The sequence below is a fragment of the Electrophorus electricus genome, chromosome 8 (genome assembly GCF_013358815.1).
Source record: "Electrophorus electricus isolate fEleEle1 chromosome 8, fEleEle1.pri, whole genome shotgun sequence".
Taxonomy (NCBI): Eukaryota; Metazoa; Chordata; class Actinopteri; order Gymnotiformes; family Gymnotidae; genus Electrophorus; species Electrophorus electricus.
The window spans coordinates 16,600,342-16,625,648 of record NC_049542.1 but is presented as its reverse complement, the minus strand read 5'-3'; the positions used below and the strand labels follow the sequence as shown (position 1 = coordinate 16,625,648).

Below are 25,307 nucleotides of genomic sequence, written 5' to 3'. Positions count from 1 at the left end.
AGCAAAAACTCCATGTCCCAGAAGAGCTTGGAGACCCAATTAGAACAGGTTCCATCAAAACATATTCACCCACGTTTATTTGGGTTGGATGCCTACATGTCTTAAGGCAGTTGAAGGACATTCCAAAGCCAAAAGGCCTGACACCAAGAGAGAGGGCACAAATAAGGCAGGGGACAGAAGGCAAGACTGCTTAGCCGAAGCTCAACCTGAAGAAAGTGTGTTGGGGATATGTAGCCTAGACTTCCACAGCGGCATTAGCATATTACTCTGAATAAATGCATAACACAATGGTTATCAGTCACCCACGTCATGGGAAAGCTGTCTGTAATACAAATATGTACTTTTCTAACAGACATAACAAATATGGCAGACAGACTCTGGAGTATTGTCAGGCATTTTCCTTCTGCCAGAAAGCAATTCAATCCCAATCCACTAGATCCCAAGACAAAATCATAATGGATCCAGGCATCAAAAGATATGACAACTGAAACTGAGACCTTGTGGTGTCAAAAGCATGCAGTGGGTTCTTCCCAGAATAGCAGTGATGAACACCATCGACTATGCAACAACCACGATGTCTGATAAGCACCAACCAAGTAAAATGAGGTCAAATTAATTCAATAACAACACACCAGCTATATACCTTTAAATCCAATTACCAACTAGGCAAAAAGAGATATTACATAGGAAGCTAGAGCTACACAAAGAGGGAATAAAATCATTTGTAAATTGTGTACACATTGTTGCCAAGGCTACAAGTATAATAATAATTATAATAATAATAATAATAATAATAATAAACATTGTAACCTTAAGGGAGAACATTTACATTGATGGTTAAATGTTAATTCAGAGACAAAAAGTGCCCCATGAAAACTATAGAAAGGCATTTTTAAACACCAGAGAAAAAGATAAATTAATGAAATACACCTTTAAGATCAACATTAGATATGCTGGGACAAAATAATAATGGAAATGAAAATAAGATTGATACAGAACAATTATATTCCATTTTTTCCACTTTAAATGTTTTTTCTTTACAAATACTTACTGCTACAGTTAAAAAGTAGTCAGCGCCTTTGACAGAAGAAATATGCAGATTCCTCACCTTTACAGACTGTTTTTGTCTTTTCAGCATTTTCAAATAATACACAATAAAAGTTTAAATACACTGAGAATTACCATAAAATGAGCATTGCTTTGCTTTTCATTAGAAAGACAAGGTCTTAATTACAATACTCTATGCAAAAGCTTTCCTCTTATTCATGTTCCTCAATTTTGTTTTATTTGAATGTGTTTGCCGTCATCATCATCATTGTCATTGTCGATTTGAGACCGTCATTCTGGCTGGTGAAGCTTGACTTGTGGGACAGAGTAGGATGTGGGAGTCTATGCGTAAAACTCCTTGGTGGGAGCCTTCTGGTAGGCTGCTCCAGAAGGCTTCCTCTCCCCGAGGTCATAGCTGCCTTCATCCTTCTTTCTCATGCGGTACACCAAGAGGAGGATGAGGAAGATCGCAAAGAGGAAGCCAATAACTCCGCCTGCAATGACAGCTGCAAGGTAGGAGATAAAGGAGAAGTTAATGGTTGCTGCATACACTCCCTAACTATTAAGCTGGTGACAACCATCTTCCCATGGTGTTATGCGACCAGGCTCTCGTTTTCCCACATAATTCCACAGCCCATAAAGAGCAGACTGCACTCAGGTAAGCCTCACCTAATTGCCTAATTGGATAAAAGACCTCCACAATGGAGCTAGAGGGGCATGGAGAATAGATAGGTGACAACATATAGTCTCAGTCTGTGTCAGTCTGCACAGTAAATGCTCCCTGGATGATCCTGCAGCTTGCTCAGTGCAGGATATTACCCAGACACAGCAGTTAACTCAACATTAATATTTCCCCAGTGAATGTACGGCTCAAGGGTGTTGATCAGTTATGTGAAGCAAGCACTGTATGTGTTTGTCATCCATCACTGAGGGAAGGGAAATAAGCAGGAAATATGGAGACGCAGCTAAGGGTCAAGTTGAAGGAAATCCACCCTACAAAACTGCCAAATATGCATGAGTATTAAATCCTGCAATATTACCTTGAAAGCCACTGGAGACGTTCTTACTTTCTCTCATTCACAGTGGTTTGTAAAGATTAGTAAACTGGGTACTCAAGAACATTTCACATTGCACTTCAGAAATATAGTGCCACTTTGTGCATGATCTCGAATTATTAGAAATAAAAAATGAGAATCATGATAACATTTAGAGCAAGGTCCTTTAAAACATGCACTTAACCTTCAGAACCTTAGCCTACTGTCCACATTATAATTAAGAAAGCATACTTGGTAAAAGTGAAGTAACACAAAAGCAGAAATACAGTTTCCAAACAAAATGGCCCCAACTCAGCCTACATACCTGCCAGAACCTCGGTCCTCTGGAAGAGGTTCTCAGAGTGCACCTCATAGGGCTCCCTGGGAGACTGGGGTGAGCTGGTGGTGGGGTTCCTGTGTGGATCCTCTGTGGCAGGCGCTAGGGACTGAGGAGACAGAGGAACCACTGACATCATGATCGATATCATGTCATGTTACACTGTGATAAATCCTGCAGTCACAGCTTGGTATTTTAATCAGTTTTACACTATGCTGTTTCTATAACAGTGTTATAAAATATCATATGAATTTGGATTAATTTGATGAATCTCCACAGAGATATAACACATACTTAGATTTACACAACACCCCCTATCCATAAACTACACATACACTTAAGTGCACAAGTTCCACTCCTAATGAATTTCATTTGTGTGAGTGGACTAACCTCGGTCCTGACAGGTTTCCTAGGCAGTTCTCTTGAGAGCTCTTGGGAAGTGGAAGTCTCCACTCTGGGTGTGAAGTCTTTGGTGGTGTCCTGCGTGGGCTCTGCCTTGGGTGCTATGAACAGTGTGTTCACCGTGGCTGCCTGCTCCACCTCCTCCCCTGCACCTGGATGGAGTGTAACATCATTCTTGGAGAGCATACCATCGTTCTCAAACAGCACACCAGCCCAGTGGTCTGAGCACCAGGTGCAGCACCCAGAACCCATGCTGAATTAATACCTGACATGTTGATTTAAATCTTATTTGCATTAATCGGGACTTACACAAACACTGGTGTTTTTGGTGAAGAACAGGCCATTTCATCACACAGTGAGATCTTACCCGAGCCTGATCCAGAGCTGAAGTCATCATCATCTTCGGGATATGCTCCAGAACCTGTTTGCTCCAGGTACAGGTCATCCGCAGCTGCTGAGGCCACTATCTTTTGAGGGAAACAGCACAGATTTAGTACCTTTAGCATTATACTTAAACATTCAGAAGAAAAAATGGTTTTAAGATTTTTTTTTTTTTCCCCCACAGCTCAAGATTTCATTCTGGTTGTGAGCCAGTGGAAGATTAAAAAGTACTTCTCAATGAAGAGGTTTTATACAGCCAGTGTGCTGAACTATGCCTTTTCATTTGATGGTTTTGGTGGGGGGTTTTTCTACATCCCTGGGGCATTCACCTGCAATAATACATAAGACTTGCAGTATCTAGCTACAGTATCACATATTAAAACTGTGATATTGTCTCTATGCTTGAGTCACAACTGGGGCTGAATAAAGTGCATTTGTCTCTGTGAGCCTTGGCTTATCGCTGGAGGTCTGCTTGTTGATAAGAGGCTTGGCTCTCTCTCTGGCATGCTACAGTGCAAATTCCCGCTGTTCTAGACAGCCTGTGCTTGTGTCACTTGCCCCTGGTACCTCAGACACCGGCAGCAACAGTGACACATGTTCCCTCTCAATTTAGAGTTACATCCCACCTCCCATTCCCATAGGCCGCTGGCACCAGTCCCCGGGATGAGCCAGTGTTTGTCTTCCAGTGGTGCAGGTGTCTTATCGAAATGTCAGCGACTAACTGGAGACTTGACAATATGGGAATATAAAGCTGCCCAACAGCTGGCCTCTTCAATGCACCCAATAACTCAAAGACCACAGTTCCAATGAGTTCATTCCAAAGAGGGCTCAAAGTGGGCAGGTATTTCAGGGAGGAGACAGGCATATGTGAACATGCCATGTCTTGTTTACATGCAGGGACATACAGATGAGAACCAGCAGCATGTCTCTGCTCACTGCAGGATTGCTTTGCGGACTCCATGACGACCTCCATTCACATGCAGCCTCACACTGCTGCAGACATTGCCTCCATACTGATGCAGTGCTACAAAAAAGACGCACAATAGCAGCTCTAAATCAGCCCTGGAAGTATCCGTGTGGCTGAGGTGGCCTTAGTTTATAGCACAGATTCTGGCCTTTTTGTTCGTCTGCTCCGCAGATAAAGTTTGAGAGTCAATGAGCTCAAGCTATTCCACTTGTCTCTGAGAAAGAAAAAAAAAAACAACTGTTGGCAATGTACAGCTGATAAAAAGGATTTGAAGGGTTTCTGTGTGTTGGTGGGTATAGTTTGCTCGTCTACATGAGTGTGGGTATGGTTTGCTCGTCTACATGAGTGTGTGTGTGTGTGTGTGAGTGTGTGAGTGTGTGAGTGTGTGTGAGAGAGAAAGAGTGTGTGTGAGAGAGAGAGAGTGTGTGTGTGTGTGTGTGTGTGTGTGTGTGTGAGAGAGAGAGTGTGTGTGTGTGTGAGAGAGGGAGAGAGAGAGAGAGAGAGAGAGAGAGAGAGTGTGTGTGTGTGTGTGTGTGTGTGTGTGTGTGTGTGTGTGTGTGTGTGTGTGTGTGTGTGAGTGTGTGAGTGTGTGTGAGAGAGAAAGAGTGTGTGTGAGAGAGAGAGAGTGTGTGTGTGTGTGTGTGTGTGTGTGTGTGTGAGAGAGAGAGTGTGTGTGTGTGTGTGAGAGAGGGAGAGAGAGAGAGAGAGAGAGAGAGAGAGAGAGAGAGAGTGTGTGTGTGTGTGTGTGTGTGTGTGTGTGTGTGTGTGTGTGTGTGTGTGTGTGTGTGTGTGTGTGTGAGAGAGAGAGAGTGTGTGTGAGAGAGAGAGTGTGTGTGTGTGTGTGTGTGAGTGTGTGTGAGAGAGAGAGAGAGAGAGAGAGAGTGTGTGTGTGTGTGTGTGTGTGTGTGTGTGTGTGTGTGTGTGTGTGTGTGAGAGAGAGAGAGAGAGAGATTTTGAGAAAGGTTCCTTCTGTTAACAATGTACCAGGGAGGCAGAGAAAACCTGGTGAAAGGGGAACAATAACAAGCTCATTCAAACGCAAAGCTGACTTCTGTAAGGATGCCATTCCCACTAAGACTTTGATCAAAGAGGGAATTTGTTCAACTTTATCTTAACCTCTTTTTTCCAGCATTCATATTCCTTTCTTTAAACAATTCAGGAATACACTTGAATCAATATAATATAGTAGATGTGGAATTCCATCCAAATCAGCAGCAAAGACCCACAGATAATTATGTATACTTCACACAAACATTGTGTTAAATGTTTTCTTGATAAAAGGGTTTTAGTACCTCTTCATACCCAAGTGTCTAATAAATGTGTTTGCAAGGTTGTACAGAAAAAAGATTATTATTCATAACCATTATTAGATATTAACCAACAGAACCAGAACATTCCATTCAGTAAAAACTTGTAAATCCTGCATAAAGGTTCAGGCATACGGTGTATATCTAAACAGAAAAGCCACATCTTTTATCTCTTCACTTTGAAATGGGACGTACTGAAGCTGACAGTGCATCAAGCAACAAAGCAGCCCCTTATATGCCTAACTGCCAGCTCCCTTTGATCTTCAATGCTGGGCTCTGGTGTTGGAACAAACAGCTGCCAATACGCAGATGGAAAGAACAGCTCCCCACACCAGTCACCACCCACAACCCCAATTTGTAGTTGCACACTCCCACACACCATTGAACTCCCAAACAGCCTCACGAACAAACTCTAATGCCCGCCCACATATCCGGATGTGTCATTAAACTCCTGCCAAACCTGGGCCTCTGATGAGCTGGGCCTACCTGGGAACCTCAATGCAGATTTGTTATCCGCAACTTCTTTCTCACAGGATTCTGCATAGCATCTTGGAGCCAAGAGAGTTAGCATACGTGAGGCTCCATCAGCCTGGAATGCAAGGGCAGTGACTGAGCTGGTGACCCTAACAAACATCAGAGAGGGACCAAGGCTGACGAGGAAGCCACAGTAATGAGTGCCCACCCATTAACACAGGAGTATGGGAGATACTTCTGCCTGGGACTAATGAACAAGCAGCCAGTGGAAGGCATGCCATATCTGCACTGCGAACATGCCGCAGACACAGATACAATGCAGGGATTTGTGAGAAGAGAGAAACAGCAATATGACAGGAAGGAGAGGGAGAGAGAGAGAGAGAGAGAGAGAGAGAGAGAGAGAGAGAGAGAGAGAGAGCATATGCCTGTTGCCTACAGGTTACTGCATTAAAAGCCTGTCAAACTGTACATTCATGCCTAGCAACCTTTGAAAGAGAAGAATGGGTCCCTTAAGTGTGGTGTGCGGTTAGCCATAAGCCATAAGCAACTGCAGGAGCAGACAGATCGGAGAGTCGGTGGGGGCAGAGCAGAAATGGGGGAAGGGCCACTGAGCCTGAAGAAGTATCCATCCCACCCCCACACAAACTTATCACGTGTTTGCTATACTAATCACCAACAACAGGAAGAAAAGCGCACCTCTTAGAAAACATGTGCGTCACCCTCCTGTGTGTTTCTATGTGTCTGTGTGCACACTTGAGGGAAGGGAGGAGGGTGACGATAACCAGATGGATATTCCTTATCATTTTATTGCCTTTCATGCACTATCCTACAAGGCCTTCCATAGCACCTTAAATGAACTCAGTGGAAGAAACATGAGATGCCTAAAGCCCTTGTGCTAGCTTCATTCCATTCCAGGTAATTAAAATGTCCATTCATTTGAACCAAATGCACCAAATGCTGCTTGAAGGACTGTCCTTCTCAGTTATTCCACCAGACTGCATTCTCTTCAGACAGCACACAGTCTCCAAGTCTCACTCTAGCTAACAATAAAACACAGCATAGTCCCAAAATTACAAAGAGCTGAAGACTGCGAGTTTGTCTATGAAGCAAGTAAGGAGCAGATCTTTACAGCAAATCAATACTGCTGCCTCAGTCAACACTACAGAGCCTTACAGTTCCATCAGTCCACAGTGTGTTTATGAGGTCAACTTTATCACCTTTGAAGAGAAAAACGGTGTCAATAGGTCTCCTGTCGGAGTGCTGTGTGGACAGAACATGTAAGGATAGTGTGTTATAGGCAGGAGTCTATCCAGGAGGACAGAGAGTTTCAATTGAGTGCTTCTGGCAGTATCCCTCTGAAACAGCACCTCCTGTCACACCCATAATTTACTGGATTACTTTAAAGTGGAGATTAACAGAAGGAGACTAAAAAAGTAACTTCTATCTTTGCAAAGCAACTTCTAGCATTGAAGTCTGAGAAAATAGGGGTGGGGAGGAGATAATGAACTCCACACTGTTCCAAGCCTGATATTTTATTGCTTTGCTGGGAACTGTAATTTGAAACTAATTAATAGTCTTTCAGAGAGGCGAGGGGAAAGAGGAGGTTGGGGGGCTTCTGCAGGAAGTGGACACAAATCAAAGAAAAGCCCTACCCCGAATTACTGTGTCCCATCCAACAGCAGAAAGGGGGGGGACATTTATGTGATGACATCATTCATGAAGTGAGATGAAGCTAATCTGCAGCACATGAGCCAAGTCATGAGCAGCAGAGCAGGCTGAGTCAGGCACGTGGGCCCTTTCCTCTGCCTACAGAGAGGGCTGTTCATAAAGTACAATTCTGAAGCTGGTTTAGACTGATCAAAGCAGCGTGGAATGATAGTTAATTGCCTAAATGAGCCTGAGTTGTAGTTCTAATCCCTCATTTGGAAGGTGAGGATCAAAGTGCTGACATTAAATATCCAGTTCTGAGGGGAAACTGTAGAGGTGAGCTGAGGCCTGCAAGTGTAAGTGGAGTAAATCCTGTGCTTGCAACGGGTGCTCGCAACGGGTGCTGTGCGGTCCTTGCATGGGTCCTAGGAGCTGCAGAAAGCACAATGGGCGTAGAGGCTCGGCACACGTGTCAACTCAGCAGACAATAAGTCCTCTCAGGTGGCACAATGCACCTGAGCAGCCTGGCACTATGTTGCAGGGCTCGAGGCACATGGACATCCAATATGATAGCAATGTTAAAGTTTTCTGTTATGAGATATGGGGCAGTTGTGGCATTCTTGTATGCAGCAGATTTAACAGGCTCTGCAAAAACATGTTCACAAACTTGCTAAGTGTTTGTTGGGCCATAAGGTGCTAATCTCTCTCAAAGGATTGAATAATCAGAACTAGAATTATAACCAGCAGACCGTATCGCAGCTTTTTTAACCTTGTAAAGAATACTAAAGCATGCACATTATTCATCAGATTTAGTACCTTAAACATGCAAGCACTACTTTATCTTAGATTACATACCTTGGCTTTTCACTCTCCTTAAACAGTGCCAAAGGGCTGTCTATTATTAGGCTTCTACATACATAGATATATATGTATGTATACATGAGCAACTGTTATGGATTTTGTGCTGTTAGACAAACTCTGAAGATGATTTCAGACTTGTTAGTTCATATTTCCTTGTTATTAGAAATATGAGCTAAAATATAAGATGTTTTATTACATACGTGTTATTGTGGGTGACCAAGTAACACTGATGTAACAGATGGTTAACCTTTTTAGTAAAATCACATATTTCCTCTCTGCAAAGGAACTCAAAACAGTTACACCAACATGACAGAATTACGTTTACAAACGTGTCAATTTTATTTTAAAGAAACCACCTAGTGTCATTAAGAAGTTTAAACCCCTGAAGTAGAAAGGAACATAACTCCCTGATCTTACTGATTTAGGTTCTTGCAAAGGTCTAAAAAAGAAAATATGAAAGTGTGTAAGCCCAGAGTTCAGAGAAAACCATAATCAAAGTTAAATATATTATTTTGAGTCATCCACAGCACAGGATCATACAATGCATGCTGCCACTATGACCTCTGTCCAGGATTGCTCCCTGAAAGGAAGACTTTCAATTTAATTTCCAAACTATCCTACTTTGAAAACAAGTCCAAACAGAAATGCACAATAATGTTCCAATGGACATCGATAACTGTAGTTACACCAACAATACAGAGTTAGAATATGCTACCGTGATACAGAATACAAACAGTTGAGCAACCTCAAGGCCTTGGTTTTTGTGATGCAATATGACATAACCAGCCATTCGATGTGGTTCATTTAGGACAACTGTCGTATGCGAGAATAATTTGTTTTTTAGCTTGGAATCTATCATCTACACAGTAATGAGTTGATTGACTGCATAAATGGCTACCATATCTGATTGTCTATGTATGATAGGGAATAAAGCTGAAAGGAATAATCACAGTTACCAAGCAGAGCTCCACCTTTATGCCCCAGTCACCCATACTGTAAAAAAAATTCCCATGCACCTATATCAAGTGCAGCCATGCTCCTATTCTGATGGCTCTACAATGAGACAAGTCCATCAAATCTACCTCCTTGTCATCCACACCAGGACCTATCTATATCTGTGTTTACTGCATTTTTGGGACTGTTCATTCAAATCAATAAGCACTGCAGTATCACTTCTTTAAATTGTTAAATAAAATCACATTAATATGTTGAACATTTGGCTATATATGCATTTACCATTCTTTCCAAACGTTAAGTATTTTCAAAAGAGACATCAACGCTGGTTTTTCATTTTATAAAAGCTAACTAGCTACTTTGCAGATTAATTAAACTAAATATAACTATTTCAGAATGAATTTTGCTGATAAACGTGCATTATATTAAAAGCAGCCGCTTTAAGCAATGCAATGACTCAGCATTTCACTGATGATGATTTGTGGCAATGATTAAGTGCTTTGGCTTTAAACAGTTCATAAGCAGACATGTTGAACTGCCTACTGTCACTGTCAAAAAGGCCTCATGGCACTAAAGCACTTAGCTCATAGTGCTTCAAGACATCTTTAATCTAACCCTGAGGGCTTCTGTGATGGGGCTTTGCTCTCATTCCTCCTTGACTCCCTATAGCTCCAAAGTGGATCATGGTTGCAATGTGATTCTTCTACACAGTTAAGCAGCTTTTGATACACACAGGAAACCCAAGATTTCTTTGTAAGCTGTGAAACGCTATACACTGGGAAATGGGCTTCACCCTACTTGTCAAGATTTGAATAAAAATACTTAAAGATTTGTTGCAGCGCAACGGGTTTGTCTCCTCCGGTTACAGCAGACTGGGAGGAGCAGACACAAGAGGCCCCACTGGGGTTACCCACGGGGAAAATCGCATGGATATCATTTTAAAAAGCTTCTCTCCGAAGCCTCAAATCCTAAAGACCTTGAGTCAAAGAAGGAAATAAGTTCAAGATGTATCAGTAACCGAAAATGTGGGTTTCTCTTTGCCCTCAACCACCCAGTTTCTAGGGTTGAATGACAATGAACAAATAATATAAACATTACCACTATTAATGCAGCAACAGAACTGTGCAGGATTCTGTAGCTAGTCTCATATTACCCTGCTATGAATGCCAGTGCATTTGACCCTATATCTTAAAGTTATGACATTTATCAAAACAATTAATACTTCATCAAATCATGTCATTTCTGACACTAATTTTCCAAAGATTAGACCTTACCCAATCTATAAATCACACAAATGCTTCACAGCAACAACTCAAAAATGACCTTGAGCAATGATTTCTGTTATTCTGCATACTGTCATACAAAAGCCAAGACTTTTGTGACTTCAAAACAACACATGGCAATAGTGGTTTCTACATTTCCATACTTCTGTTAAAATCTCAAACTCTTTTATTGCTGTAGACTACATAGTGGGATGGGCTAATATTCCAAGGAACAAATGTGAACCCAACACACTTGTTTCTGTGGGTAGATAGCTTCTCCAAGGCTTCACAAAAACAAGCTCCAAGTCACCAAGACAGAATGTAGGCCTTAATTCTTCTCATAAATGTTCGTAATGACATTACATAATAATTACTGCTTTATTCCATAAAGAACAGTGTTGTAATTTTCATGTTACATTAATTTTAGCATGTCACAATTATAACAAAACTTATCTAAAGCAATTTTAATAAACAGACATTTGGCAATGCGCAATCCTTAAAAGTTTAAAACTGACGACCAGTAACACAATTATCTGATTAAGCAGAGATTAACTCCTGTCAAGACTAATTCACAGTCCAAACAACAGCCCCTCTCTTTATTTTGACAGAGTACAAATCAGACTTCTGGTTTTGCTACAGTGGCAAAGGAAGGGAGGTAGATGTAGAATACACATCTGGCCTTGCTCATGTGAACTGCACCCTTCTGCACAATACCATCCTGAACTTTGCACATCTCCTTCCATCCAAGGTTTAACACTGAGGCATGCCAACATTTGTCAAGACAGGAAATTAAAGCTCCTGACCATATGCAGCAAAGTACTCTCTCAAGAGCCTAAAAAACATGCTGTATGTGCATAGGGGTGCAGGTTTTAGGAAACAGATGCTCGGGCTGTTAAGACAGTTTTGTTGCGAGAGTACTGCGTGCTGGGCAGGGAGTTGAAGAAAGCACACCTCAGGCAGACGGCATCCTAAACACTGGGACACGGGATGGCTCTGAGAGCCGCACAGCAGCACATCATGCACATTTGGAAGACATTCCTTCCTGAAGAAATGCTTGAGAGGAACTCACAAGTGAACATTCCAGGGGTTTTTGGAGATGCAGAAAAGGGCTGGCTGAAATCTCCTAGCAACCTTTTAGTGGAAGTAGGTGCTTTTCATTGGAGGTTTTCAACAACAACTGCATCTTTAAAAAAGGAATACTTCAAAGAGTTCAAGGTCAGTGGGCACGGGTGAATAATCTTTATTCGATACTGTGAAAAATGTTTCAAGCTTTAAACATTTGCATTGACCAAAGTTCAAATAAGTGTCAACAATGCCTATCAATAATTAATCTAATTAATTAGATATAAAAGTACACAAATGGTCCTTATTATTCCAAGCAGATTCATGCATCAGAAAAAGAAATGTGAACACACAGCCTAACATCCATCATGAGAAACCCAAACACACATTTCCTCACATGCTCCAGGGAACTGAGACTTAGCCCAGCACATTCTCTGGATGAATGCGCTCTTTCAGACTAAAGCGTGTCTGGAATTTCCTTCAGTGCTCTCCAAACACAGGTGGTATGTCAGGAGGAACCAGGAGGAAGCTCATCCTTACAGCATATGTAATCACCTCGAGCAGCACATGGCCATGTGTGCCAGGCAACTGACTGCATGTTCAACTTCAGAGATACACAAGGCTTAGACCAGGCTATTATATATAAGTCTATGAATAGCAGGGGAATAAATTCAGGTCTGTCAGCTACACAAAGCTCAATTAGTTTATCCTGAATAAAAATCACTACATGAACTAAAAACTTGTGGATTATAATGAAACATGACAAAATAAATCAAATGTTAAATGTTCTCTTGTTTTGTTGTTGTTATAGGTCAGCAAGATGCAGAAAAGTGTTGCATCCAACTATTACAGTATCTAAACACTGTAATAGTTGGATGCAACACTGTGGTCTGTGTTGGACACTGTGTTTTCAGTGTGAGCCTCCTTTACCAGACATTGCACTATGGATACCATCCACTTTGAGTCAGTAGTTAACTCACTTAATGCTGCTCATGTCATTCACTTCAAACAGTTTAAGCTTCCTGCACTCTTTGGACTTAAATGTGAAGCCCTGGTCACCATAAGGGCAGGGGCTTTGTGCTCCAAAGCACCCGGGTACCACCCCCAACACCCCCCCAAACACCCCCATCCCTCCTTCTCCAGCCACCCATGGGACACTTGGACACTTGATGTATAAATTAGCTGCGAGTTCAAAGTTGAATTTAATCCAGATTTCAACCACTGCCAGAGTGCCTGTAAATGCTTTTTCCAGTCTCAAGTCTGATCTTTTTCTCCCTCTATGGCAGGAAGCTCTTCTTAAGTGTCAGCTCATTAACTTCACCATGGTAGTAGTGACTGGACCAGGGAACGGCCAAAGGCCAGCAGACAGCAGTGCTACAGTGTCCTTTTCAGAACATTAAAAGAACCTTGAGTTCTCCTTCTGATTGCACCAGACCCCCAGGGCAATATAAGAACAGACGGGCAGTGGTGCCTCACCACTGACGTCACACGGATGTCTGAACATTATCAATGTTGTGCACACCAGGCACTTTCATAGGGTTTAAGCTAGCACAGGACATTTTCTTTTCCCATTCATTTACCCAAACATCAAAAAATGATGACCTGCCAAAACTTTACATCACTTGGCACAGCAAAAGGCCCTTATCTGTGGAGATAAAAGCTTTGGGGGCAATTTTACTGCTTCAATTGCTGATCTTCTCCAATCCTCCATGCTACAGATGAATCGCCATCCAAGCTTCCCCCTAAGAGGATCTGGACTCCCAGGAGTCAGGGGCAATGGCTTTTAGGAAAAGGGGGAGGGGTGCGGTCACTAGCACAGGAAGGCTACAAGGACAGAGAAAGATGAAAAGATGAAAGAAGGCAAAAAATGTTTTGTTTGTTTTTGTTTTTCAATAACATATATACGTGGACATAAGACTAGTAACTTCCAAGAAGACAAATATGGAATGTGTCTAAATTGATGTTTTAGAGGCAAGAGTCTATGAACACCTTTTTTTGCTACTGGAACTGGCAGGTGAACCACAAAATAATAGAGTAAAAGAGAGATAAAGGCCCCAGGTCAAAGTACCAGGTGGTGATTTGTGATCCCATTATGTGGGGCTAATCCACAACCTGTAGCACTAGCAGCATTACTGTTCTGGGAAGAGATTTTCCATTTGTGCAACAAAACACCATGCCTTATCTTTACCTGTTACTGCCATTCTGAAAACAGAAGGAGCATTTTAATAATCAAACTTATACCACAGCATCTGTTCCATCCATTACCTATTTCTCTCACCCAGGTATAAGTCAGTTAAAAAAAATCTTATGGAAGATTTAACTATGACCATCAAATGGGTGGTCCTACTTATACAAAAAGTGACAGAACTGGTAAATCTGCAAAACTGGACTATTAGATGCTACAGACAAAGCATAAATCTGGCCTTATAGACATACTTTCCCTTAAAACAGAGACACAGCTACATTTGAGATTAGCAGTTTGAAAAGTCACGAGGGGTATAGTGGCACATGCTGGAGATTAGCACGAATCCCTGGAGTTCACCAGCCAAATCACAAAAACAGAAGGATTCAACACTGCCAGAAGAAGCCACTCTGGACAGTGTGTTAACAAAAATACCCCACTTCTGGAGACTGATACAGTGGGTTAAGATGTCTGCATCTCTTCGCTTAAACCATGGGCCAATATTCAGAAATCCAGTAACCATCCCTGGGCTGGCAGCTATTTTGTAACAGGATTTTTAGATTCTGAGTAGGAAATGGGAATTTCGGACAGTTGGGGAGAAAATTGGGAGAAAATGCCCCAAGGAAATGTCCAGATTGTAAATACAAATACCAAAATTTTGGTATAACCAACAGCCTCAGGCAAATAACACATTTGGGAATACACTGCCTGGCCAAAAAAAAGGTCACACACACTAATATTTCGTTGGACCGCCTTTAGCTATGATTATGGCACGCATTCTCTGGCATCATTTCCACAAGCTTCTGCAATGTCACATTTATTTCAAGTTCAAGTTTGGTTTATTTGTCACATACATAGTCATACACAGTACAACACGCAGTGAAATATTTCTGTCCAGAGTTGCTTTAATTTTTCCCCAAGATGTTGTATTGATGATGGGAGCTTTGGACCACTGCACAAAGTCTTCTCCAGCACATCCCAAAGATTCTCAATGGGGTTCACGTCTGAACTCTGTGGTGACCAATCCATGTATGAAAATGATGTCTCATGCTCCCTGAACCACTCTTTCACAATTTGAGCCCCATGAATCCTGGCTTTGTCATCTTGGAATATGCCCGTGCCATCAGGGAAGAAAAAATCCATTGATGGAATAACCTGGTCATTCAGTATATTCAGGTAGTCAGCTGATCTCATTCTTTAGGCACATAATGTTGCCGCTATTCCTACCCTGATGTGCCCATCACTCTGGAACAGGGTAAATCTGGACTCATCAGACCACATGACCTTCTTCCATTGCTCCAGAGTCCAATCTTTATGCTGCCTAGCAAATTGAAGCCATTTTTGCCAGTTAACCTCACTAACAAGAGATTTTCTTAAGGCTACATAGCTGTTTAGTCCCAATCCCTTGAGTTCCCTTTGCATTGTGCGTGTGGAAATGCTCTTACTTTCACTATTAAACATATATAAGGGTATTTTTGGACTCTTAATATATTTATAGTAGCTAAGGATACTTTTCTGAGTAGACAACTAAGCACCTTTGTAAGTCACTGCTAAATGCCATAAATGTTAAAATACTGCGTATGTGAGAAATTAACAATAAAACCTAGTGTCAACAGAACTTGAAACCTTTAGATTACTGAAAAAAATGAGTTACATTGAGTGAAAAAAATAATAAAGCTGATCAACCATAACCATAACAGACATCTTTAAAACCTGGCTTTACTGTCCAAAGATTATTTCCCCCCCCCCCCCCCCCCCCCCGCCTCACCCCAAGACAGAAACTCAATAGGGTTCTAAATGTATACAGACAAAATGTAAATTCATATTTTATCTTACGTAAATAATTAAGCTTCAGCAAACCCTAGGCTCTTTACCAGTGCTTTAAGTCTTTCATGATGAAGAGCAAGAGATGGAGGCATTTCCCAGCAGACACTTGATACTGCTGAGTTCATAAGGACAGAAAGCATATGCTCCATGGGGACCCACTCCAGGCCACAGCTCCAAAACTGCCTACTTTGTCCTTCATCACATAGATAAAGATCACTGCTAAACTGTAGTGCTAAATACAGCTTTAAAATTTCTGTAAAACAGTTTAGCCCTTTTCTTTTCCCATCCTGCTGTAATTCTGAAAGAATGTACTCAGTTAGCAGGGCTTCAAGTCTTCCTTTGCCATCCCAGAAACAACACAGCCCCACTTCGACTTCACCCTGCGCCTTAGTGGCTCCATATGAGCAGATGCACTCTGCAAGTTGCACTGATTGGTCCCTGAGATGTAGAGCTTTCTGATAAGAGTAATTTTGACTGGTCCATGGAAACACTGAAAACCATAAATGATTCATAATGCTCATTTGTTCATTAAACAAATGCAGAAATTTGATGTGTGTCAGGCAACAGTCATGGAATTAACTTTGTTAAATTACCACTTTCAGGGACATGTGCTACTCTGAAGCAGAACCACAGGAATTTTCCAGCCTTAGATGATATTACCATGGATGCTGTGCTTGATACAAGAACTTGCCTGTACATATCATAGGACAAACATTGAGTCCACCTAGTAAAATATTGGATAAAATTCCTTCATAAAACTTTACAAATACATATTTTAACCAAATGTTTCAGGTATTTCTACTTGAACTAAATTTAAGTAACTCATTTTTTTCATGAATAAAAGCCATTTTTTATATTTTTGCAGTCATTAAAACTTTGGGTTTGAAGAAATAAAACTAGCCGTACATTTATCACAGCAGTAGCTTTACTTATAACATTGTAAAAACAAAAAGGAGACATTGAGGAGCAGTGAGGAGCAGAGAATGAAACAGTTCGAGAATAAAATAATAAAATAACACACTACCATACAGTAAAGCAATGAGGCACTAGGCCTAGACACTATTCAGGAAATCACACAAACATCCCAGACCTGACAGTATTTAAACGGACTAACTTCAGTCAGTACAAAAACTACTTGATTAGGCCGTTAATTTCAGAATAGAGCACTAGCAATCCACTATGGCTGACTGAAAGGCAGTGCTCGAGGTATGCCCTGTAACTGACATCTTGTCTAGCTTGCAGTCCTCCTTCACTTTTGGTCCTCCCTTTTTTAAAATGCGAATGGAACATTTTTTTTTTAGGGGTATGCGTGCGACTGGAGACTTTGACCGAAGTCTACCAGTTTACTGAGTATTCATCAAGTGTGAATAAAAACATGTAAAACATTAGCTAGCATTTAAAGAATAATATCATTTAATGAATAAATTGCTTTAATGCTTAAACATCAGTTGATTAACATTAATGTAATTTACTTGCCAACCACTTAACTGAACTGAACTACCAGTGAGAATGAAAGTCTCATAGTAACGATGTGTACATGATGCACAGTAGCCCTCGACTGCACTGTTCAATGTTAAATCAAAATTATATTTGACTCCAATTATTGTACTCTAGGTGAATGTTGGTTAATTACTGTATTATAGTAATTGGATCCTTTTTCAATTTTTCTATGCACTGGTAATAAAAAGGCTAAACAAGCTGTTGTTCGAAAATGGTTCGGTGTGTGCCTATATTTTTATGTCAAGAGCATCAGTGATTCTTGGCAGAAAGTGTACTGTAGAACCCTGGCTTGAACACCAAACCAGCTTGGTAGTTCTTTCACCTTTCTTAGACATTTATATTTGTGGCACTTGGCAGATGCTCTTATCTAGAGAGACATATTTATCAATAGTACAGTGACTCAAACCCATGACATTGGTGTTTCTAGCTCTATGCTCTACCTGCTCTACAAGATGAGTTGTACAACTCCGCCCTTTATGGTAAATGTGAATGTGAATAGTATAACCAAAACAAGCAGCATATCTGAATACACACTAGTGCCTGCCTGTGCCATATTTACATTGAAAGGCCAAAACACCCATAAAACAATGTCATCTCATTATGTTCATCAAGTCACCTAGCTCGCTCTTTAATGGCAACTTGCTGCCAACTTTTTAATGTCTACTGAGCTTTTGGCCCATAACTTCAAATTTAACTGCAAGATAAACTGCTTAGGGGTTGCAAATAACAGCTATGAAGTAAATGTCATTCCAACTAGAAAGATGTTGTTCCAATAATCTCCTCTGGAGTTGCTCTATCCATTCCTCAGTTAAACAGAGAACAAAGACCTGGAGGACACACAGGCAGATCAGGGCAGAGTTTACAGTACAGAGATGGGTGTTTACAGAGTGCATTAGTCCAGATTAACTCCTGCTCACAGAACTGCCACACTAATGCGCCCGAGCACATCAAAACTATGGTGGGGATGGAATGCTTTTTAACTGGGAATGATTCAAGATCAACAAAATGTCCCCTCCGGTTTAATCTTTTCAGGGCGATTCCCTTTGCTGCCCTCCTCCATGAAGCATTCCCCCTTTGAGTATGAGGTCACAGTGGTCACAGTTTAAATCCATTGGTCATGGTGTCTGTCAGTCTTCTACAAATCAATGTTTCAAAACAGCTGTGGAGACAGACATTTAATACTCATATTTTCTAAGAAAACCATGACTTTTAAGGAAATTTATGTTTTCAATTCACTTCCACTACTTGATCACATGATTATAGCTCAACACACACACACACATTTATTTATATATATATATATATATATATATATATATATATATATATATATATATATATATATATATATATATATATATACACACACACACACACACACACACACACACACACACACACACACACACACACACACATACATACATACATACAATTTTCACATGATTCCCACTGGACTGCACTACAATTTAGTAACAGTATGGAGGAATGATTTAAGCATTTACTTGAGGATGACTGTGTTCCATGGACTACCTCTGTGCACCTGGTAGACAAATTAATTTCAATTCTAATTCTAATGAATTGTTGGACAGTAAAATAAACTGAAGTTTGTTAAACAGGCCAAGTATACAACAACCAGTACATGGATACTACTAAGGTAGTGAGATCAGACAGCTGAGAAGCATGGAAACTCCAGTCATTAAAAGTGCATTCTTCTGCTTCAGAGATTTCAATTAGGTGTGTTTGAGACATAATAACCAGCACTTGTAATTATGAGGGCCTGCAGATGTGCTAAATGTACCATAGCATTTCCCATAGCAATTTAAAACACATAAAGGGACAAGCTGACTGACCAGATGTCAACATTTCCATGCTTTTATGAAACTACTGTACAGTCTTGCTGTTATCCTTGGCCAGTGGCATCATGGTATGTCAGTTTACTGTCTAAGCAGTAAATGTCAAAAGAACTGAGAATTAGATTTTATGCTGGCTCAACAGGGAGGGCCAAAGTCAAATTAGATGCATGCTGTGTTCAATTAAGATTAGTCAATTTCATTTTTGTCATCTTGAAACAGGGTTCAGAGCGCCCTGCCAAAGCTCAGAATGCCTGGGGACCGTATTCCTCTGATCCACAAATGGAATTTTTACTACAAACGAGTGAGTCAGCAAGCGTGTCTCAGTATTCGTCGGCATGCAGTAAGCCGAGTCGCGTCATTTAATGACCACATCAGCACATGGCTTCACTGTTGCCCCTGCTGCCCAGCGAGACAGTGACATGCCATGCCCTTAATGTAATGCCCAGGCTGCCAGAGAGTGCCTCTCCTGCCTGCTCCTTAACCTAGATGCAGAAAGCAGACTGTTTAAAGAAGCCCCTGTCCATGCCTCCAACACCCAACACTAACCCCCACCCCAGTTTAGCCAAAGCACTGTACTTCAATCTTAATCCCCAAAGGAACTATGCATTTGTATAAGTGAAATTAAAGTAAAAATGAGAGTGGATTGTTCAGTGGCATAACAGGATTAGGGTTCTGATCTAATACTCTCACCCTCTCTGTAGCAACAGGCTTAGGGAACACTTGTGTGCTAGCCATCGACCGCTGCTACTTTTGGCTGTTCACCACTCTAACTGCGCCGTTCATGAATTCCCACTGGTGTGCGAAACTTCAACCACGTAGCGACACTGCTTCCAAGTCTCAGTAAAACAGTGCCAAAAAGAAGGGCATGCTGCTTAAAAACAAACGCACATGCGTTACGCAGACTTTTGCTTTACTGATATTAACAAGCAGTAGGCAAATGTCAGCAGAGTCTAGCTAGACCCATCTCCCTCCACCCCTCATCATTCTTTCCATCTGTGAAGTGGGGGGGGGTGGAATATTGTCGCTGTTCTTGGGAGTAACCTTAGCCTGGATAATAATAGCAAAGTGAAGCAGCTTAGCTGCAGTGAAATAATCAATCGGGTTGAGATGGAGCTGCTGATGACAAAACAAGAGCACACTGAGATTCCTTCATGAGCCCAAGAACCCAGGCAGGGGGGTCCATTTATGATGCTGCAGAAAGATAAGAGTCAGCCAAAAGAGCACACACACAGAGCAGGCTGGGAAAACTGCCTGTAGTGCATCAGCATCAGAAAGGCAATCATCATACTTCCTTGACACTGCTGACTATACAAAGAGAATGCTGAATCTGCTGATGCTTACATTTGTGATTAAAGACTTTGTCTGCACCTGACATCTGGGTTTCTTTTTTAAACCATGTTTTAAAATAAAACATAAGCCCTGGGTAAAATGCTTTTTATTTGCTAATAACTGAAGTTACTCTAAAAGTGGCAAGTTACTTGATCTGCTGTTCTATGGAGAGTTTTTGTATACATTTGTATGTTTTTTTATGTTTCTCCTAATTTACCACTACCCAGTTCACAGTGCAGTAGGCTCCTGACTTCTTGCATGACAGTGCCACCAGTCAGAGAGGTGAAAGGTCAGGCAGAACATAGTCTTCTACTATGTCTTTTCCAACTACTGGACACATGACACTGTTGAAAAGCCCAACAGGTTTTTAGTAGATCACCAAGCATACAACATGGCCATGTGACCAAGACAACACCGACTTCCTGGCACATCACTTAGTGGCCAGAGTTAGAGGGGCCCCGTGTTCCTCTGCTCCCAGTGAGACTCCAACCACTGACAGCATTGTTTCTCACTGGGCTGCACTGCATAGAAAACAGTGCTTTTACAAGATTAGCCCCTCAGGGGGGAGTTACAGACCTCTACAGATTACACCATCACAGACTACCAGCACTTAAAAAGAATACAAGGCAAAATACACTGCAGGAAATAATATATGTCGCATATCAAAGGATGCACTTACAACAGCTGGTGTCCATGTCCAATCCTTAGCCTTAAAATCGACTAAAATGTCATGAAGCTGAAGTTTTCAGGTGTCAGTCAGAAAGACAGGGTGGAACTTCATTTTGTCCCCTGATTGCTCACTGCAAGTTCAAAGAACATCATTTTTACAGCACACCACTGACTGTAGGATATTCAGTCCTCAACAACAAAAAAAGAGCTTACTAGATGCAATTGTATTATGGAAGTGCTACCTCTTGCCTGTTAGAGAGTTCTGTAAACAAAAGTGCAGTAAACAAGGTGGCAATATGAACTTTTGCCCACAGCCAACAGCTTCTAATAAAAAATGGAAAATCAGCCTCAGGTGAACAAGTAGAGAACACAGAAGAGGTGAGACAGCAGTCAGTAAGTGTTTGTCTCCCTCCTTTGTCTGTTCATTACCTCATCATTAATACATATTAAACCAAAGACTAATCCCAAGTGAGCAGTAATAAGTGACATAAGAGCAGACATCCATGACAGAAGTGACATCAAAAAGATACAATGACAAAGACCTTTTTGCTATAAACATTTTAATTTACACTTACCTGACACTTTTATCCAAAGCAACTTACAATTCTGATTAAACACAACTTGAGCAACTGAGGGTTAAGTGTCTTGCTCAGGGACCCAACAGTGACAAATTGGCAGTGGTGGGGCTTGAACTGACATCCTCCTGATTACTAGTCAAATACCTTAACCACTGAGCTACCGCTGCCAAAATAGCTGTTCACTGTAAGTATGAGCCTCATTTGGCTGTAAATATGCGACACTTTGAAACAGTGACACAAAACAGTAATTAGCACCACTTCTACTGACAAAGTAGAAGAAGAAAAATCAATCTGTCACTAGCCTAGAAAAGAATTGTACAGATTCTGTTCTACAGATATTCCCATGAGGTGTGCCTCAGATGGTCATGGTAGAAATGACCTTGCATAAATCTCCATTTTAAAAACAAGACAGCACCCCCATTTCCTGACACCATACAAATAACAGATTCAAAAATCTGTCTCTGACAACAAAGCAGATTTGTATGGATGAGATCCCAATAATAAAAAAAACATAAGACAATCATGCACACACGAAAAGCATTCCTACAAAAGAATGTCTAAATATTGTTCAATTAGCTTCTTGGTAGGATACAAATGTATTCTGAATTAACAGTGATATGGTGCCTTCTTGTTTTGTCAGCAGGAGAAATGTGCTCTCTGAGCTGCATCAACTATAATCAACATGTAGATATGCCTGGTGGTTTCCAGCCAGAATACTTTAATTGCCATGTCAACAGGCTACTCAGTATGGAGAATCAATGTGCTATGCTGGGTTTCATTGAGATGGATACAGCATGCTGCCTGAGCTTCTGATCAATGGAAAGAGACAGTACAAACCAGCATGCCAGTCAAGCATGGAATTACACTGGTGCTTGAGGCAGTTCAAAAGGCAGTACAAGACACTCAGTGCTGGTTTTTGTGCAGTCATTTACTACTGAGCTGCTTAACACTAGCAAACATCCAGTGGGGAATCGTTCAGTGAGGTAAAATGAAGTTTCTGTTTAAAATACCTGACAAAATGCCAGTAAATGCATGGAAGCTGCAAAACATTTAATTCCACTCTTGGTCATGGAAGTACTCTCACCTGAGGGGGTCAAGTCCACCAACTGTCATAATGAGTGACCTCATGCAAATAAATAATATTTGGCTAGCAATATCAGCCAAAAATACCACAGTACACAACAGATGACAATACAGCACCAGAGCATAAATGCATTCGATATTTTCACAATTACATTAGAACACAGAATAGTAACCCATGTTATGAAACCTGTTATGTTTTGATTTACCATATGAAATATAATGTGACAGTATATAACATCAGTAAACAGGAAAGTCTAAATGTGCTTATATTAGAGACTTGACATTAAGACAGGCCATGTCATGTATGTAAGACTGAAATTTGGTACAAAATAGACAGAAACTCAGGGTTGGTGTACCAGATAGCACATATGACTGCAATATGAATGAAAAAAATGTTATTTTTTGGCCTCTGCAGCTGGCCAAAGGCAAAAGGCCATGGCCTTCCTTGTGGCATGGTTTACTCCCTGCACCACAAACGTTATGAGTACCCAAGAATATTTACATTTTTATTAGCAAAACCATATCATTATGCTTTTTTAATCTATTTCAGTGGAGCATAATTAATTTGACAAATCTATATAATTTTTCAAAAGTTTAGAATTTGTTTGCAAATCACAGTCTACTTGAAATGTGTGACCCACAGTCGTCATTATTCCAGTTTGACTGGTAACCATGCCACCACTCTGCAGACATAAGGTGCTCTGAATATTTCAGTCTGTACATTTTCTTAACATAAATTCATTTTAACTCTAATATGCTTAAATACACATCCAAAACAACAACATATGTGCTATAATCCTGTTATTTACTGTATTTCCAGCATTGTATTTTCTGTACTTTTAGGTGTTTGTGCAAGCATGGTGGTACATGAAATCATCTGTGATTTTCAAGCATTTGTGATCGGGTCAATTCAGGATTTGCTTTTGATTTGGTTTGCTCCAGGATCTGTTTGTTAAATGTGAAGAAATACATTGTGCAAACATTCAAAGCACGTCTTTAGATTAATTCCACCTTTAAAAGGGGAGGACCCCCATGCCACTTATGCTTGGCCTGGGCCTGTAGGGACTAACAGTAAGGGCTCACTGGGAATATGTGTAAATTCCCTGTTGCTTAAAATGTCATCTCAATGGTCAATTACAGCCTAGACTGCAAAAAGAGTTATGCTTATGTCGTTTATTTCAGCTACATACAGTTATCATCAACTATGATCTGTTAGTTTAATCAGTTAATTTATTTTTTTAATCAGCCCTCAATGAATGAAATGAGGACTACTGAAACATGAGAAGACAGAAGAATCTTTTTTAATAATACAAATGCAACATCAGGATAGACTGTCCGAGAACGTAGTAGAAAGGACGTTTTCTCGCCCACATATTACAATTATGCTGAAATATTAAATAATGTGTAAATGTGCACTTAAAAATGCACTTAAAATATTGCAGAAACGTCGACTAAGCGGGGAATAGTTCCTGCTACATCTCATAAATGTAGTTACTGGTGTGAACTAGCAACTGACAGAGAAGAGAAAATCAAACCCGCCGTCTCGCTGACAACCCCGACAGCAGTACTATTTTTCGCTTTGAAAATAGTAACGATAAGGTATATATTAAACATAGCAAGCTTCCGGATAATTATCCCACATTACAGAAAAATGTATAGCAGCTAATGAAGACATTGTAAGCATTTAAAAAGTTTAGGAAGTTGCTGTCTCTGTTTTTTTCTTTATGACTTCACGTTAAATGTATTCATTTTCCAGGTCTATAGACTAAATATTACAAAACGCTAACATTATAAGGTTGTTATCCTAACACAGTGCCCAACATTCATTTCTACGCGGCATTAATACGGTGATAGCTGAAATCTACCCCAAACATAACCGATTCATTGAGACTATTAGCTAGCTATAATATAGAAAAAAGGGCACACCGACGTCCGTAAGGGACGATAGACAGGTTAACGTTAACCTATAATATGTAGACAAACATGGAAGGCAGTGCCAACATGGTATGTGAAGAGTTTACCACCAGCTACCCAAACGCAATTCGGCATTGTTCGCAGAAACTCACCCTTTCCCCTGAAAGAAAAGCCGTCAAGCCGAGGGTCACCATCATCCAAATGTTCCTCATAATTCCTTTAACAATATGCGTATTCGTACGTAAGAACCGAAAAAAATCTTTCCCTGTTCGCTTCCACTTGTGAGCAACTCTTTTTGCCACCTTCGCCCTCTTGCACGATCGTCTCCCTCTGTCTTTCACTCAGGAGTGGAATCCCACCGGATACGTGTTGCTTTTTTCGTCAGACTGGTCCCCGTGTACTTTTTTCCGCACGTGGATTCCTTTTTAAACCATTTCCACCCAAACCTCAAATGTTACACGTTATGGTAATAGTAATATTTATTTTATTATTAGTTCATTGAAGTCGGAATTTTACGAAACGACCCTATCATGTGTTACCCTCATCGAATTGCCCGCATGGCTAAACGCGAAGTAGAATAGAAAATACAGGTCAAACGAGGGAGACCTTGAGCAATGATTGACAGATACGCCAA

The 25,307-nt window shown here is 40.8% G+C and overlaps 1 protein-coding gene across 1 annotated transcript; it reads right to left on the bottom strand.

Moving 5' to 3' along the window:
• Positions 1-291: 291 nt before the first annotated feature.
• Positions 292-25,255, bottom strand: sdc2 (syndecan 2). The gene is made up of 5 exons (XM_027032114.2): positions 24,826-25,255; positions 3,188-3,287; positions 2,809-2,972; positions 2,407-2,527; positions 292-1,553 (listed from the first exon to the last, which is right to left on the bottom strand). Exons 1-5 carry the CDS (start codon positions 24,883-24,885, stop codon positions 1,390-1,392), a joined length of 609 nt encoding a protein of 202 aa, XP_026887915.2. The 5' UTR covers positions 24,886-25,255; the 3' UTR covers positions 292-1,389.
• Between the last annotated feature and the right edge of the window lie 52 nt (positions 25,256-25,307).